General features: G+C 43.8%; 1 protein-coding gene across 1 annotated transcript in view; it reads left to right on the top strand.

Annotated features, from left to right (window-relative positions):
• The window catches only part of NOC2L (NOC2 like nucleolar associated transcriptional repressor), a 1,272,638-nt gene that overhangs the window by 362,505 nt on the left and 890,532 nt on the right, over positions 1 to 19,601 (top strand). Inside the window, exon 5 of the mRNA XM_044063595.1 lies at positions 18,830 to 18,950. Within this exon, the coding sequence (XP_043919530.1) occupies positions 18,830 to 18,950 (121 nt within the window). The remainder of the gene's footprint in view (positions 1 to 18,829; positions 18,951 to 19,601) is intronic.

Genomic DNA, 19,601 nt, shown 5'->3' on the forward strand with positions numbered 1-19,601 from the left:
TGACCATGTGTGAATCTTGTAGGATGTGTAGATTCGTAGAAGTTGGTAATACATTTGGTATTAGTGGCCATAAGTTTGAAATTAAATTCAAACTTAATTGTAATTCTAGACTTGTTGTATACATAGCAAGGTGTGTATGCTGCTCCGCATTCTACGTGGGGAAGACTGAACGTAGATTGCGGGATAGGGTGTATGAACACACCTATGCTATTTCTGTCAACAAAATGGATAATCCATTGGCAAGACATGTTGCGAACAATGTGGGCCCCACATTCTTGTTTAAGGCTATAGACCAAATTCAAACTAACATGAGAGGGGGTCCATTGAATTTACTTTTAGAAGAACATGAACTAGCATGGCAAATTCGATTGAATGCATTTGTAGCCACAGGGCCGAGTGATGCTTGTAATATTGCTTGCTTATTGAAATTAAGAATCCTGAAACGGTAACTAGTGAGTATATTTATACCTACATGTGTATGAATAACTGCTAGTAGAGTGAATTTGAGATTGGGTTGTACACTGTTTTTTGAATTCAATGTTTTGTTTGGTTAATCAACAACATTTAACAATGTAATCATTGAGATTTTTGGTTTAGTTTTTTGGTAAACTTGCAGCTAGTTTATCATGTATTTATGAACAATGTGCGTTTTTTTAGTGAAGTTTCTTTTTAAAAAAATCTAATAGAGAGAGGTGTGTCTATCATGTGACATGATTCAATTGTTTAAATACTGTTCTTTGATACTTTGTATGTGTTTCTGAAGAAGTTGCTACATTTTGGCAATGAAAAGCGCTTAAAATTAAATGGTTCTTGGTTTTACTTTCACCGGATTCCCGATATATTTGTTGTGCTGGGACAAGGTACTGCCGACTCGGTTTTTGTTTTTTCAGTTGTTTATCTCTTCTCAAGTTTTACCTGCGTTACTGTTTGACAGGTGTACGTGCCAGTCAACCTCCCCACCTGACATTGTCCCTGGAGCTGGTCGTACCCGGGCACTTGGAGCCAGAAGCGAGAGCCCTGGTGTGACCCCCCCCCCCCCCCCCCGTCTCACCAGGTAAGTGAAAAAATAAGAGTGGTGGTATTTCACCAGCAGCCGAGGCCTCCCACTTATTCTACACCTCTCATGTCTCTTCCGATTACTAATCAATTTCTCAGTTAAAACTATGTTAAAAGAACAGTCACCTCATTTATGTTAGAAGAACTATTGCTAAAAATATTTTAATACCCACACTTGAATATGACCTTTTTTTTTTGTTATGCATTCAGGTGACAGTACTCATAGTATAGATTGTTGAGAATATCTGCAGATTCATTCTATTAGCAGACCCCCAGATGCACCATTGCAATTTGGTAAAAAATTCCGAATGTCTTTCAGTGCCTCATAGGACCACTTTTCTTAGTACTCTAGGTGCTAAAACACTGTCACTGTCTCTCTTAAAGTATGAAGAAAAGCTTTATAAGGCAAGTACTCAGCAGAACAAGTTCTCCCTTGTACACCCTCCATTTAAAACTGCTGTAAGTGAGAGAACGTGATACCTGGAGCCACGTGCGTACAGACATAAAAAGTAGAAACCATTAAAGGCTTCAAGGGTGCACTTAATAAGCATCTCTTTACTGAATCTGCCTGCAGCTGCTATCTTGGCAGTGTTTCTGCAATTTACCATCCCACATCATTAGTGGTAGAATACATTTAATAAACTTTTCTCAGCCTCTTAATGTGTCATCTTGAATGCAGATATTTTGCACACAGGAATTTATGTATTACATGAATGATTGCTATGGGTGCCACTTGTCCCTATTTGGGCATTTGTGTCCTTTTAAAAAAAACTAAAAAATGGCAAATGTCCTGAGATTTTTGGACAAAAAAAATTTCATAAGATGATCTTCGTGTTTCACTGTTGCAGTCATTACATTTGGGTAATCTGCTGGCAGGTTGCCCTCAGTTGGCCTAAATTCCAAAGTCTTGGGTCCTGCGTTGGTTACTGTCTTCTCTTCCATGACGTCAGGTCGTCAGGGGTATAAAACATGCAGCCGATGCCATTTTCTTCCATCTTTCTTGCCGCGCGGTGCCGGAAGCAGAAGCAGTTTGCAAGTGCCAGTTGGCCGACTACTGAAATATTCGAGTTTGAGTTTCAGAACCGAAGTCTTCACTAAAGCTAAGTACCCGCTAGAAACTTTTTTTCTTGCTTTTTACCAATGTCAGAAAAAGTTAATAATTGTATTACTTGTGGGAAGCAAATACCTCATAAGGATTTCCATTTATACTGTATTCCTTGCCTAGGCCCTGATCACAGCGTACCTGGCTGTCGGTTTTGTAGTAGATTTAACCAATGCACTATTAAGCGTCGGTATGTTTTTGCATCAAAGTATTTTGGAAATAGATTTAACTACCCAGAAATGTCATCAGAGTACATAAAAAACGCAAAGAAAAGGACAGAGAAAGGCAGTCGAGATCCAAAACCGACGACGAAGCTTCTCCTAAGCCAGTCACTGGTACTCAGTGAGACGCTTTCACTGCCCCTGATACCCGCTACCTTCGAGTCGCAGGCCTCTACCGACACATGTGAAGTCTGGCATGCCACAAGATACTCAAGGTATTGGACTGACGGATGTATCTCCCTCGGATGGGTCCTGAGCCGCTGAGCAGGCACCGGCTACTGAGGGTGTTTTCAGACCTCAACATTTGTATATCAAACCGACGATAGCTGCAAAACCAAGGCCAAAAGCAACTTCTAAAACTAAACAAAAATGACGCATGAGCCACGTGCACAGGCCTCTATGCCTAAAAAAACAGATGATCAAAATTTCTGAAGACCTTATTACCTTGATCAGGGGTACCCATCCCCCTCCAGATAAGAGGCCTAGGCAAGACACTGATTATGAATCTTCAGATCAGGTTTCTATTTCTTCTGATTCCTCTTCTGATCAGGAATTATCTATACCTCCCTATGAGGATAATGATGCTGAGGAATCTATTCCATCTGCATCTCCTCCTGAGGATTATTAATTTGGAGAAACCTTACATACTTTGAGGGAGCATTTTCACTGGGAGAGTCAAGACTTCTCAGAATCAAAAAAGAGGCTCAGAGATTTCCTTTTTCTCCCTCAGCATAAGCCTTTAGCCATTCCCCCTGTTTTAGACATTGTGGATGATGTGTTTTTGGAGTCAAGCTTGACCCCTAACTCCTTACCTCTGGCTCCCAGTAAGCCTGACGGATATTACAGTGTTCCTGACTCACATAAATTCTTATTTAGAAACCCTGCTGCTGATCCTGAGACTATTTCACAGGGTCCAATGGGAGTTAAGGCCTCAACATCTAAAAATCCTACCCCCTCTGACAGAGATTCAAGGGCACTGGACAGATGGGGAAAAAAGGTTTATACATCTGCAACCTTGGCAATCGGGGCCTTAAACTGTCAATTTAATATGCTTAAGTACCAACAACATGTTATGAGATTGCTGAAACATAAAATTATGTTGATTTCAGAATGTGCAGAAAATAAAGAATTGCAGGAATTATTGCATGCAGCTGAACAAGTTGGAAAGCATACTTTGCAATGTGGTTTTGATTCTTTAGAGGCTTCACGCAGGGCCACAGTTACTGGATCTGGGATTAGGAGGCATGCCTGGTTAAAGGAACAAAATTTGCCTGATCATGTTAAAGCTAAATTGCTAGATGCACCTTTACAGCATAATTCTCTGTTTGGTATTAAGGCAGAAGAGGTTTTAAAGAAAATGGAAGACAAAGCTAAGTCTATGCAAACTGTTACTTCTTACAAGTGTAGCCACCAAGATTCAGTAGACACTGTCCTACAAAAAAATGGTAATTTCCTGTGTCAGACAGAGCTCAAAGGGGCAAATCCAGATGCCCTAAGGGTTCCAGATACCAGGCGCAAGACCCATACAGGTCAAAGCAATGGGGCGCATCCACCTCCAAATCTGGAGGAGATAAAGCGCAAACCTGCAGAAAGCAATCCCAATGACTTCCCTCTGCCTATACCAAGCACTTATCTTTTGGCAGCACCCATAGGGGGAAAATTAGCACTTTTTGCTCAAAATTGGCAGTTAATAACCCAGGACAAGTGGGTACTAAACATCGTTTCACAGGGACACAGATTCCATTTCACACCCTGCCAATGGCAAATGGTTGGCCAGATCTGCCAAAAAATCAATTGGCAGAGGCACAGAAACAGGTTACGTCCCTCCTAGGTATGGGGGCCATTCAAACAGTACCAGAACAGGAAAAAGGACAAGGTTTTTATTCAAGACTGTTCTTGGTACCCAGAAAGGACAAGACCTGGCGTCCAATACTGGCTTTATCAATTTTGAACACATACCTGGACATTCCAAAATTCAAAATTCTGACTTTGCAGCAACTTCTGCCCATGCTGGACAAGAATGCTTGGCTAGTGAATTTAGACCTAAAAGAGGCATACCTGCATGTCCCAATAAGACAGTCGTGCAGAAGATACCTCAGATTCAAGGCTGGCTTAATGCATTACCAGTTCTCTGCACTGCCATTTGGCTTATCTACTGTGCCCAGGGTCTTTACAAAATGCATGGCACCAGTAATTGCATTTTGCAGATAAAGACGTATACAAATATATCCTTACTTGAACGACTCTCTCATTCAAGCAGAGAACAAGGACACTCTTCTTCGACACCTGGAGTTTGTGAAAGGCTTCTAACATGTCTAGGGTACACAATAAACAAAAAGAAATCACAACTGGTACCCTCTCAAAAGATAACATTCCTGGGTGCAAGCTTGAATACAACTGCCCATATGGCTTACCTCACGCCAGACAAAAAAGGCAACTGACTACTTACTTCAAACTGATGGCAACAAAAATCCAGTATTCTGCAAGACAAATTCTGCAGGCTCTGGGCTTCATGGCATCCTGCATCCTACTAATTCCATATGCAAGACTGCATATGAGGAAACTTCAGTGGTACCTAAAAAGTTTATGGAGTCAACATTCACACAGTCTGGAAACAATGATTCCTCTCATTCCCTGCCTGCAACAGGAGTTTCAATGATGGGCAAAGGCCTGTCACCAAAACATGGGACGGCCCTTCACTCTACCCCTGCCAGCCAAACCTTAACAACAGACGCATCAGATTATGCCTGGGGGGCCCACATGGCAGGAAGATGCATTCAGGGCATATGGGCACCAAAACAAATGCATCTACATATCAACCAGAAAGAGATGCTAGCTGTTCAAAATGCCCCAACAGCCTTCAAGGACTTGCTTCATCCAGGACAACTACTGATAAAGACGGACAACACCACAGTCATGTGGTATATAAACCAGCAAGGGGGCACACACTCATACCCCCTTTTGCAGAATAGCCATGGCACTGTGGGACACAGTTTTGACCTACCAAATACATCTTCAAGCTCAGTTCCTGCCAGGAAAACAAAACACTCTGGCAGACGACTTAAGCAGAAACCTTATGGATCCTCATGAGTGGAAACTAAATCCACAAGTCTTCAGCATGTTAACAGAGAAATGGGGGAGCCCAGACATAGATCTATTTGCCTCTCCTCAAAATTATCAATTAAAAAGATTCTGCACAAGGACTTACCACAGACAAGCATGGAAAGTGGACGCCCTGTTCTTCAGTTGGAGAAACCTATCAGTTTACGCCTTTCCTCCTCTGCCTCTTCTACCCAAGATCCTCCTAAAAGTCAGACGAGAAGCCAAAGATGATATTAATTGCCCTGGACTGGCCCTGCCAATACTGGTACCCAATCCTAAGGAACTTGTCTTAATACCGAGCTTGGACCTTGCCTCAAAGACCACAACTGCCGTCACAGCAAAACAATCAGATCCTGCACAATCAACTACAGACTCTGAACCTGGCAGCATGGCTCATCATGTAATCATAGAAACGACATCTCTCAGTAAAGCTGTGATGGATGTCATTTTGGAAGCCAGAAGGCCTAGTACTAGAAAATCTTATGCTGACAAATGGAAGAGATTCTGTGCTTGGAATCAAGCACAAGGAACTGATGCAGAACCACATATTCCTCCGATATTACAATACTTAACTGAGATGCTCGACAAAGGTCTATCTTTCTTATCAATCAAAATCCATGCCTCTGCCATTTCGGCTCATTACAATACAGAGCCACCAATCTTTTTTCATCCTTTACTAAAGCAGCATCTTAGAGGAGCCAAAAATTTAAGGCCTCCTAGAAGATCACCATTACCTACATGGGACCTATATTATGTGTTGGAAAAGCTCACCCTGCCTCCATTTGAACCAGCTGCTACCGCTGATATAAAGTTCTTCTCCTAGAAGACAGCTCTGCTACTAGCAATTACTTCAGCAAGAAGAGTTTCAGAGCTACAGGCCCTCATGGCTGTAGAGCCTTTTATCATAGATTACCCAGACAGGGTGTCTCTGAGGACAAATCCTACTTTTATGCCTAAAGTGGTTTCCAGTGTTGCTCTTAACAAAACAATTCATCTGTCAACTTTTTATCCAAATCCGCAGAACAAAGGGGAGAGAATTCTGCATTTCTTGGACATACACAGAGATTCTACTTGAGCAGGACTAAAGCTCTAAGAAAAACTGAGCAATTACTATTGTCATATGCTGCAGGATCAGAAGGAAAGGCTATTTCAAAGCAGACAATTTCAAAGTGGATAAGCCACTGCATCCGTTTCTGCTTACCATGGTAAACCTGTGTCCAAGGGCATTAGGTCTCATTCCACCAGAGCTGCAGCTACTTCAGCAGCCTTTCTCAGAGGAGTACCAACCTAAAAGACATTCTAGAGGCTGCTACGTGGAGTTCTGTTCACACCTTTACAAAGCATTACCATTTGCCACTCTGAGTCCAGGACAGGCTTTGCCACTGCAATGCTGCACGGCCTTATAGCCACACCTAATGCTGTTTAGCTCCAGCCTCCCAACCATAGCTTTGGGATTCTACCCAAGTGTGATGACTGCAACAGGGAAACACGAAGAACATAGTACAGATGTGTACACTTACCATAAATGTAGATGTTCGAGTGCATTCACTGTTGCAGTCCAGGTTACCCACCATCCCCCTGTCTTTCTAAAGTTTATCTTTCCTTCTCTATCTTCTACAACCTATGTGGTGTATTTGTTTGTAGATGAAGGTAAAGTTTATATTGATGCATGAATATATATATATATATATATATATATATATATATATATATATATATATATATATAAATAAAGTATTGCTACCTTTTTGGGGGCACCTGACATCGGGGGCAGGAAAAACTAAAGAAAACAGCGTCGGCTGCATGTTTTATACCCCTGACGACCTGACGTCATGGAAGAGAAGATAGCTACCGACGCAGGACCCAAGACTTTGGAATTCAGGATGACTGAGGGCAACCTGCCAGCAGATTACCCAAATGTAATGACTGCAACAGTGAATACACTCGAACATCTACATTTATGGTAAGTGTACACAACTGTACTTTTTCATTAATAGTTGCTTAAAAGTGTTATTTTATATCTGAAACACCTAAATTGTTATATGAAGTATTTATTTTGATTGGATAATTTGCCTGGTTTCTGTTTCTCTGCCTTTAATAGCCAGTATTTTAAACCAGTTTGTACTTGTTTGCTCAAGCTGTTCAAATGTGCAGTGAGATAGGCCTTCTGCCATTTGCTTTGCTGTGATATTGGAAAAAGAAGTGCTTATATACAACTGTTTTCTACACCTCTGATGTTCATCGTGCATACAGCTGCAGTAATCACAGATGGGTTTTCAGCCGTCAGGCGGTCCCTCGGTCGGCCGAATTCCAACGTCTTGGTCCGGCGTCGGTTGTTGTCGCTTACTCTTCTGACGTCAGGAAGGCCAGAGTATACAAGACACAGCCGACGCCATGTTCTCCAGTCTTTTTTGCCGCGCGGTGCCCGAAGCAGAAGCAGTTCGCAAGTGCCGGTCGGCCAGCTCCTGAATTACGAAAATATTTGGAACCGAAGTCTTCATTAAAGCTAAGTACTCCGTTGGGGAATCTTTTCTTGCCTCAGACCGATGTCAGAAAAAGTTAATAATTGTATTTCTTGTGGGAAGCAAATACCGCATAAGGATTTCCATTCCCTTTGCATACCTTGTTTGGGCCCAGACCACGACGTCTCGGGCTGTCGCTTTTGCGCTACTAAACGCACTATCAAGCGTCGGGCGGAGTTCGCCCAACACTTTTTTGGTAAAGCTTTTGACTATAAAATGTCGTCGGCCACTCCGACAACCGTTTTATCCAAAAAACGCAAGGAAAAGGACCGACATGCGAGGTCCGCGGTCTCCACCGACACCACGCCGAAACAGGCTCCACGTGGTCCGGTTCTCAGTGAGACACCTTTGCAGTCCCTGACTACCGACGACACTCCTTCGGCGGTGTCTTCTGTACCCGAGACCGCTGGGTCATCGGCCCTTTCCCAGACTACAACCGAAGCTCCAGCTTATGCCGAGCCTACTAATGTGGACAGATCTACTTCCACCCATGGTGTATTTAGGCCTTCATCCTCTTTTTCTATTAAAGGCCTTTACTAAATCCAAAGCAGCCAGGCATCCAGCTAGGCCTGCTGCACAAGGCCCATCTCCTGGACCCATGCCTAAGAAGCAGATGCTTAAAATGGCTGAGGATCTTATAACTCTTATTAGAGGTTCTCAGCCCCCTCCTGACAAGAGATCCAGAGTGGAGGAAGACTCCCCCTCTTCTGATCAGGGTTCCATTTTATCAGAGCATTCTGATGCTGAGGAACACTCTTTTTCCCCCTTTGAGGATTCGGATGCAGAGCAGTCTATTCCTTCTGTATCCCCCCCTGAGGATTTTTCTTTTGGGGAAACCTTGCACACCTTGAGGGAACACTTCCATTGGGAAGGCCAAGACTTTTCAGATTCCAAGAAAAGACTTAGGGAATTTCTTTGGTTACCTCAGCACAGACCTCTGGCTATCCCCCCTGTTTTGGAGGTACTGGATGATGTCTATTCGGAGGCTTGTTTTAATCCTGATTCACTGCCTCCTGCACCAGTTAAGCCTGATAGATATTACAGAGTACCCAGTTCTCACCAATTTCTCTACAAAGGCCACAATGCTGACCCTGAAACCATTTCACAGGGCCCTAAGGGAATAAAGGCCTCCACTGCCAAGAATCCACTTCCTGCAGAAAGGGAATCTAGATCTCTAGAAAGGTGGGGTAAGAAGGTTTATACCTCGGCCACCCTAGCCATGAGGGCCTTAAATTGCCAGTTTCATACGATTAAATATCAGCAATTCCTGTTATCACAATTAAAAAACAAGATGTCTCAACCTGAACAACCAGATTTAAGAGAGTTACAGGATATGATGCGTAGTGCAGAACAAGTGGGTAAACACACTTTACAATGTGGTTATGATGCCCTAGAGGCCTCCAGTAGAGCGGCTGCTACGGGATCAGTCATTCGCAGACATGCCTGGCTTAGAGAACAAAATCTGCCTGATCATGTGAAAGCAAAAATCCTTGATGCACCTTTACAAAAGGATGTTCTTTTTGGTACTAATGCTGAGGATATATTACGAAAAATGGAAGAGAAAGCCAAATCTATGCAAACTGTCAAAGCTTTCTTACAGGTCCAGCCACCACGATTTAGTAGGAATTGGCCATCAAAAAACTGGTCCTTTCCAGCCACTGACAAGCCCCAAAGAGGCAGCTACAGACGCGGAAGGGGCAGAGGGCAATCACAAGGGTCATATAGAGGCAGACAATGGCAAACTCCAGCACCGAGAGGTGGTGAAGACAGTGCACAACAATACAGAAAGCAAACTCAGTGACTCCCTCATTTACATGCCAAGCAAATCTCAACTGGCAGCACCTTTGGGAGGGAAACTAGCATTATTTGAAAGCAATTGGCATATTATCACAACAGACAAATGGATACTGGACATTATAAACAGAGGCTACAAATTTCAATTTCACACTCTTCCAAAAAGGAGAGGCATGCCAAACCTACCACAAAATCAAAGGGTAGAGGCACAAATGCAAATTTCAAAGCTCCTAAACATGAGGGCTATACAAAAGGTACCTACGCACCAACAAGGTCAAGGTTTTTATTCAAGACTTTTCCTGGTACCAAGAAAAGGAACAGACTGGAGACCCATTCTGGACTTATCCATACTAAACACATTTCTACTCGTACCAAAATTCAAGATGCTCACACTACAGCAACTTCTTCCCATGCTGGGCAAGGAGTTTTGGCTGGTAACATTGGACCTCAAGGAGGCATACCTGCATGTCCCAATCAGACAAAGCTGCAGAAGATACCTCAGATTACTTGCAGGTTCAATCCACTATCAATTCTCTGCATTGCCCTTTGGCTTATCTACTGCGCCCAGAGTATTCACCAAGTGCCTGGCATCAGTGATTGCATATTGCAGACTTCAAGGGATACAAATTTACCCTTATCTGGACGACTGCCTGATCCAAGCGGACAGCAAGCATATACATCTGGAACATCTGGCATATGTGACACGGTTACTGCTTTCTCTGGGATACACCATCAACAAGGAGAAATCAAAGCTAACACCTTCTCAGAAAATAACCTTCCTGGGTGCCAGCTTGGACACAAACACCCAGATGGCATACCTTACGCCAGAAAAACAAGGGCAATTATCTCAGTACTTCAAAAAACTAGCAAAAAGTACCAGGCTTACTGCAAGGAAAATCCTGCAGGCTCTGGGATTCATGGCATCTTGCATTCTTCTAATCCCCTGTGCAAAGCTGCATATGAGGAAACTTCAATGGTACCTAAAAAATCTATGGTCTCAACACAGTCACAGCTTGGAAGCAATCATTCCAATAATTCCCTGTCTACAAAAGGAATTCTTATGGTGGGCCCAAGCATGTCAAGTAAACACAGGCCTCCCATTCTGCAAGCCTCAAGCAAACCAAGTCATAACCACAGACGCCTCAGATTACGCCTGGGGGGCGCACATGAAGGACAGGTGCATTCAGGGCAGATGGTCCCAAAAGGAAAGGCACCTTCACATCAATCAAAAAGAAATGCTGGCAGTAATACATGCAATTACAGCTTTCAAGGACTTTCTACATCCAGGGCAATTGCTCATAAGAACAGACAACACCACAGTAATGTGGTACATAAACAAACAAGGAGGAACTCACTCATACCCCTTGTGAAGACTAGCCATGACCCTTTGGAACTTGGCTCTGGAAAGACAAATTGAACTTCAAGCACAGTACTTGCCAGGGATGGAAAACACTCTGGCAGACACTCTGAGCAGAAATATGACAGATCCACACGAATGGAAGCTTCATCCACAGGTGTTTACGGAGATAGTCCAAACGTGGGGGAGGCCAGACATAGATCTTTTTGCCTCCCACAGAAACCATCAATTGAAAAAGTTTTGTTCAAGGACCTACCATCCAAAGGCCTGGAAAGTGGACGCCCTTTCATTCAGTTGGACAGCATGGACAGTTTATGCATTCCCACCTCTACCTCTTCTGTCCAAGGTACTTTTGAAAGCAAGAACAGACAATCCGAGGATGATACTGATTGCTCCAGACTGGCCAAGGCAACACTGGTATCCACTCCTGAGGAGTCTAACACATACTCCTCCCTGGCCCCTGCCTCTAATACCACTTCTGCTGACGCAGAACAACTACAAAACCCTTCACAGCCAGCTAAAAACACTCAACCTCGCTGCATGGAAAATTCCTTAACAACACATCAAACTCTACTCTCCAAGGAGGTGCAGGATGTCATTTTGGAGGCCAGAAGGCCATCTACTAGAAAAACTTACTCCGCAAAATGGAAGCGGTTTTGCTGTTGGAATGAGAAAAGAGTGCAGGACCCTAGAAAACTGAACTTGCCTCAGGTGTTACAGTACCTAGCTGAACTACTGAGCAGTGGACTTTCATTTTCTTCAATCAAAATACACGCCTCAGCCATTTCTGCAGAATTCAACACGGATCCTCCTTTATTCTCACACCCACTCTTACGTCAGTTCCTCAGAGGGGCTAAGAATATAAGACCTCCAAGGAAACAACCAATTCCAGCCTGGGACCTTAATTACATACTAGAAAAATTAATATTGCCTCCCTTTGAACCTGCAGCTTCAACAGATCTACAATTTTTGTCCTGGAAAACAGCTTTCCTTCTGGCCATCACTTCAGCTCGTAGGGTTTCTGAACTACAGGCCCTCATGGCGGTGCAGCCCTTCCTCATCTTCCATCAGGACAGGGTCTCCCTTCGAACCAACCCATCTTTTATGCCTAAAGTGGTATCTAGGGTAGCCTTAAACCAAGCCATACACCTTCCTACCTTTTATCCTAACCCTCAAAACAAAGGGGAAAGGCTGCTTCACTCTTTAGACATCCATAGGCAGCTACGTTACTATTTGGACAGAACAAAGTCCTTCAGGAAATCAGACCAACTTTTTGTGTCCTATGCCGTAGGGTCCCCAGGGAAACCAGTTACCAAACAGACCATTTCCAAGTGGATTGGCCACTGCATACGTTTTTGTTACTCACACCATGGGAAACCTGTCCCTACTGGTATCAGATCTCACTCCACCAGGGCCACAGCCACCTCTACAGCCTTCCTCAGAGGTGTGCCCACTAAGGATATCTTGGAGGCAGCCACTTGGAGTTCTGTACATACCTTCACAAAACACTACCATCTGCCCTTATATTCCAGAACAAGAGCAGGCTTTGCCACTGCTGTTTTGCAGGGCATTCTGGCTCAACCCAGTTCCTCATAGTACCTACCACCCTATGCATAGCTTTGGGACTCTACCCATCTGTGATTACTGCAGCTGTATGCACGATGAACATAGTACAGTTTTGTACCTACCATAAATGTAGATGTTCGAGTGCTAATACAGCTGCAGTACAGGTTTCCCTCCCTCCTTCCCCTCTTGGTAAGGCCATGGGGTCTAAAAACCTCTTCATACCTCCTGACTGGGTTATCCTGCTATGTATTATTTGCTTACATTTGTGGATTAGCTTTATTTATGTATTGCCTTCCTTTGGGGGCACCTGACATCTGGGGCAAGAAAGACTGAAGAACATGGCGTCGGCTGTGTCTTATATACTCTGGCCTTCCTGACGTCAGAAGAGTAAGCGACGACAACCGACGCCGGACCAAGACTTTGGAATTCGGCCGACCGAGGGACCGCCTGACGGCTGAAAACCCATCTGTGATTACTGCAGCTGTATTAGCACTCGAACATCTACATTTATGGTAGGTACAAAACTGTACTTTTTGCTGCATATCTGTTTAATCTGTGCAACTGTTTTTTTTTTTTTGTCCTGCCCACCCGCTCAGCTGCTGTTGTTGTCTTAAAGCTTGGTTAGTGGATTTGAATTGCCCGCGTCTAGCATAAAGTTGATAATGTACACTCCCCCAGTCACATTACATCAGCTCATTCTACTGTTTATAGTGAGAACTTTGTAAAGGCCCAAACTTTTAGCTTCTCAACCTTGATTTATCGGGTCTATATTATATGTGCGAATCCCACAAATTGCGAACGCTGATATTGAACCTACAAACCTCAAACTTCCTGTTGTGGGGGGCTGTGCCCCCCGCACCCCCTGCTAAATATATATTCCAACTCTGAGATCGCACTACAGTGAGGAAAGGGCAAATATCCCATTCTTCACTGTACAGCGATCTCAGAAAAAGCACTTTGAGATCTGGTATATTCGATATTATGAGCGTTCGCTCATATCATCGAACGTACCAGACCTCGAACTTCCTATTGTGGGGGGCTGCGCCCCCACACCCCCTGCTAAATATATATTCCAACTTGTGTTATCATCTAGTAGCACTATGCTTAGACCTTCCTCCCTTTACCCTCTTAGCTCTTTTAGTTTATGAGATATGGATGGATAGTTTCGTACAGTTTCTCCTGCCATTCTGGTTGATATGGGCATCCTGAGACAGTGTAGCAACTGCCTCATGTCTGCGGGCAGCCCTCTAGTGCTACCCCCTTGGAACACAATTTGTGAGAGATGCAATTACATTAAGCACGTAGTGTTACTGCTCTCTCCCCCACAAACCAGTATATCCGGCACTGAGAAGGTTGGCAACATGAACACCACACTTTAAACACCACCCAAACCTACACAACACACCCCCACTTATGCGGAGGTCCTCAACAAAAGCATACCCAAACAAAAGAGACCTCAGTGACATAAACGCATGTGAACTCTATGGCCCACCACACAACATGTAGTCCACACACCTGTATCTCACAGCCACTAATGCCTAAAGATAAACCCAACATACTAGTCATAGGAGACTCCATTGTGAGAGAGACAGATGCGCCCCTCATTAGGCTGGATAAAGAGAAAGTCATGGTTAGTTTTTTGTCGGGTGCCAGAATCTGGCATATCACCAATGCACTGAAGTCTCTCAGCAGGTACTGTTATGACTCTGTCACAGTCCATGTTGGAGTGAATTATTTGAGACATAACCTCCCTGGACTATATGAAGAGATACCTGATTGGGCTTGCTTGAGTATGTGTTCCAGACAGGTAAGTTCCTAGCCTTAAGCAGCATTCTACCGCCACCCAGAGTGATGCCTCAATACAAACAGAAAATGATTGACTTTGACAATTTGCTTAGTTTCTGGTGTCATTCCAAGGGGATCCAGTACCTGACAGCCTGGGGTGACATGATTGACAAACCACAATGCTTTGCCAGAGATAGACTGCATCTGTCTCACATGGGCTTTAGGCTCCTGGCAAAGGCTCTTGCCCTCCCCATAGTGCCTTTTTAGGCAATGCCATGAGGTAAAAACTGCCAACATGAAAATTTCATCAAAACGTAAATTAAAGGTCATGCTGCTAAATTCTAGGAGTCTATACAGGAAACTACACTCATTGCAAGCATTCTTAATCCTGGAAGAAGTGGACATTTGTGCAGTCACAGAAACCTAGTTCAAAGCTGCGGAGAGCACCCCAGCCATACCAGGTTACTCATCCTATCATTCATTCAGACCCCAAACCGTGGGCAGCAAAACAAAAGAAGGTGGAGTTGCAATATATATAAAAGACATACACACCTCTAGGCTGGTCAAACAGTATGATGCCCATGAAACACTCCAGGTGCAGTTAACAATTGACAAGACCCCTATTCAAATCATAGCTAGCTATAGGCTTCCAACTCTGACTCAAGATGCTCACTCCACCTATCTGGACCTCTTCGAAGCTATTAAGATTCAAGCCTTTACCCTGATCCTGGGCGACTTTAACTATCCAACCATAGATTGGAAGAAATACTCATGCTAAAGTACAAATGCTCAGAGATTCCTTGATTTCGTCAATGCAAATGCCTTGGACCAGTTGGTCGACATCCCCACAAGAAGCGAAAGTATCTTGGACTTGATATCAACCAACATGAGTAACCATTGCAGCATCCCTACAGTGTCATCATCCCTGGTAAGATCCAACCACAAAGCAGTCACTTTCGAAGTCACTATCTCCCCCAACCACCCCTTAGCTAGGGTCAAACAAAAAACTTCTCCAAAGCTGATTACAACCTCCTGAGGGAAGGTATAAACAACTTCACATCCCCCTCCCCCCACCATAGGGCCTGGCACATATGTCCAAACCTACACCAAAGTACTGTATAAGCATTTATATAGCTGCACGGAATCAGGAATACTAGACAGGATGAAATCCTCCTCCTCAAGGAAGAGTAGACCTGTCTGGACATCTGCAATAAATAATCTCTATAATAAAAGGAAAAAAATTGCTGTCCAGGACCAATAAGGTGCAGGTGCCTAATTGGAAACAATCTCTCCTTATCCTGAATAAGCAAATAAGAGCACTAGTGAAATCCTCCAGAAACAAACTTTGAGTCCAAACTAGCCACATCTACTAAAGACAATCATAAGGTCACCTTCACATATGTCCGCAATCTGAAGGGAAGCACCCAGATCTAATCAGAACTGGTGGTCAAGAACACTACGTACACAAACACTGTAGATATAGCCAACCTGCTGGCAGACAGGTTCAGTGAAAACTTCACTTCTCTTCCCCCCATCAGTAAAACAGGACATCCCCGGTACCTGCCCCCCTCTCCTTATCTCTAGGGAGCAAGTCATCACTTCTCTCTCAAAGGCAAAAAATACAGCCTCTGTAGGACCCAATAACATCCCAGGCTGCATCCTACATGAACTCTGGGAGGAACATGCAGCACCATTAGGCACCCTTTTCAACTAAAGCCTAAGTACTGGGTTTATCCCAGTTGAGTGGAGGACAGCTACTGTCATCCCTTTGAACAAAGGTGAAGCGTCCACCGATCCAGGAAATTATAGACCCCATCAGCCTAACTAGCTTTATCTGCAAGGCCTTGGAGTGGATTATCATGGATCTCATTAACAAGGACATTGGCAACCTCCAGACACTTGATCCCACACAGTTTGGTTTTGTCAAGAGGTCATGCCTGTTAAAATTTGGTCGACTTCAGTGAAACAGTCACCGAGGCCATAGACTAGAGGAAGATGGTGCACACTGCCTACGTTGACGTGGGCGAAGCCTTTGCTTCTATTCCCCACTCAGGTGTAATAGATAAACTCTCTCAACTAGGCATCAATCCATATGTTACCAGATGGGGGTAGCAAACTGGCTGACTGATAGAATCCACCTAGTCAAAGTAGGGGAAGCCACTTCCAGTAGTAGACCCGTAACAAGCAGAGTACCCCAGGGATCAGTCTTGGGGCCTCTGCTGTTTGGGATATACTTTTTGGACCTGCAGGCTAATTCTAGTGGGCTATGGCTGATCAAGTTTGCAGATGACTGCAAGCTGGACGCTGTGATCAATTCCCCTAGTGATGTGGACATCCTCTAAGAGGGTCTCACCCAAACAAATGACTATTGCCTGAAACAAGGCCTCAAACTTGAATGCCAAAAAATGCATCATCGTCCCTTTTGGGGAGAGTGACAACTCCACAAATTATCACATTGATAAGGTACTAAGCACACTATAAGCTGTGAGGGACTTGGGCACCCAGGTTGATAGCAGTCTGACTTTTGACCACCATATTGCCTTTATTGTATGGAAAGCTTTCTACATGGCCCACCTCATTAGTAAGGGTATCTCATCCAGGGACAAGGTGCTCATAACATCCCTGTATTCTTCCCTTTAAAGACCCATTATTGAGTACAGTGCCCCTTTTGGCATGTACCTCACAAAGTACATGCAGCAGCTGGAGAGACCACAGAGGTTCCTCACCTGGAGAATCCAGGGCCTCAAACATCTACCCTACACAGATAGGCTAAAAGCCCTGTCCCTCTACTCAGTATCCTACAGACTTCTCAGAGGTGACCTCTGTCTGGCATACAAAACAATTTCGGACTCCGTCCTGATGAGACTGACTTGCAATTTCCACTCGAGTAACCCACATGCGTGACCTTAACCTTGTCTGTGACATCAATAGAACTTGTTGGCAGGAAAGATTTGTGTCCCAGAGACTCCCCCTTTTGTGGAATAGACTCCCTCTCCACATCAAGCAGAGTACCTCATTAAACCTTTTTAAGTGCAACCTGGATGGGGAACAGAGAATACACCCCTGGGATTCCACCCGTGTCCCTGCTGGACAGTGGCATATGATTCTGACTTGTTGGAACATGGGCTAAATTCTTGGCTAGGCTTATAAGGGCCTCCGGGCCAATAGCCTAGTAACTTCTTATGATCCTTAAGTAGCATAAGCAGATCAAATGCTACAATAATAAGCTTTTATTTTGGCAAAAAATGCTGCTCTGTCTTTTGTCCTGCAAAATGTCACTTTTCTACAAAATATGTCTCACTTTAGGCATTTGAAAATGTGGCAGCCTTAATGATTGCACTGTATTTTATGTATATTTTAGCTTGCATTTTGTATATATATTTTTCCTGTGTGTACTCTGGATCTTTTAAGCTTCCCTTACCTGCATTCAACCTTGCCATTATGTTCTGAATTTTGCTCTGTGTTGACTGTGATGTATTTTCTGCTGTCAGAGCTCTGTTTGTGGCTGAAAAGGACAGCAGACCAGTCCACTTAATCAGTGAATGAATAGTAAAGAAACAAACACTTCCTGTACTACATAAACCCCAAGATCTCTGCATCTGGGAGTGGGAGGAATAACTCTGAAGTTCGGTAACCTCGGGCTTGGTATGTAATTTATGTTCACACAAACACCATTTTGGTATTTCAAGGAAGGTAGTTACAGCCTTCAGAATTTCAGCAGGCACTCTTGAAAATGTTGATTTAAGGGAACAGAAAGGGGTTGTAATACATCAGAAACCTTTATATCTTGACATCAGTCTGGACTGCAGTATAGCATTCTGTAGGTAAGTTTGTTAGCCTAGAAACTCAGTGATGTCTGTAAAAGTGGGCAATGTGGGAATTTAAATAGTTCATGAAATTTAATTTGCTTAGAATGGTTGAGCCTTGACACAGGAAAAATTTTAAGTGATTGATGCCTTTATACTGTGGGATCTGAAACTCTGCTTTCATCTCTCTTTGTCCCTGCCTGTTTGTAGTTTGAATTCAGTGTATGACATCTGCAGATGTCATAAAGAGTGAGACTAGAGGCAGGGATTCCTGGGTCCTGAGGGAGCATTCATGTCTCGGATGTGTTACTGCCTGATAAAATATATTTTTGATACATATAATCTTTGTTGGTTTGATGGCGGATATGAAGGACTGAAAACCTGCACTTAATTATCTTTTGTTTTGCTGACTATCCTGTCAGTCATTGTACATGTTTAAATCTGTAGCATGAATGTCAACTTTTGTTAAACAGAAGGATTCATTCTGACTTGATTTTTTTGAAAACTTTTTATTTCAGACTCAGTTGACCCCCAAGGTGTTCCATGAAATAAACCAGGCATTTAAAGCAGCTGTGTCGACAACTAAAGGCAGCGATGCAGGTGGAGGCCCCAACAAATACAAAGTCGCTGACAGTGCAGGTACATGATGTATATCACTAGTAGTTGGCAGTAAAACTGCATACAGAAGGATCGACTCAGTGTGTCAGCTGTCATTCATTCCAATGACTTTGTTTTGGTGAGTCATCAGGGGTTAACTAGGGTTAGTGACTGTTTGTCTGGAGATCTGGTACTTTTGGGTGACTTTTTATATACTTCTTCCAAGTCAGTCAGTCATGAAGGGCTTAAATTCTTTGTGGCAGGGTGCTCCTTCTGCATCCGCAGAAAAGAGGATGGTGGGACGCTGTCACCCAGACAACCGTGGAGGAGTTTGTGCAACTGATGATGCTCATGTAAGTATCAAATTGTGTGGGGGGGGCCATTCTGGTGGCATAGAGGGATAACGCCATAACTATGGCCCAGTCATCATGGGTTTGACTAACAGCTGGAGCAACTGACGGAGTGGCAGGGAGGAATGGGCATTTCTTGATGACACTCCCTTAGATGAGGTGTGGTCAAAAGAAGGGAAGTTGCCCTCTGATGAATCAGCAAGGCTGGGAAGTAGGACAAGGAGTGGGTAGGAAAACTTAAAGACCCCCCAGAACAGAAGCATAGACTTTCGTGTCCCCAGAATACCTTTAAGATCCCCAACTAGCCTTAATGATAAAGCAGTAAGTCCAGGTGGGGTAGGAG

Source organism: Protopterus annectens, chromosome 2.part1, assembly GCF_019279795.1.
Source record: "Protopterus annectens isolate FY-2018-M chromosome 2.part1, PAN1.0, whole genome shotgun sequence".
Taxonomy (NCBI): domain Eukaryota; kingdom Metazoa; phylum Chordata; order Ceratodontiformes; family Protopteridae; genus Protopterus; species Protopterus annectens.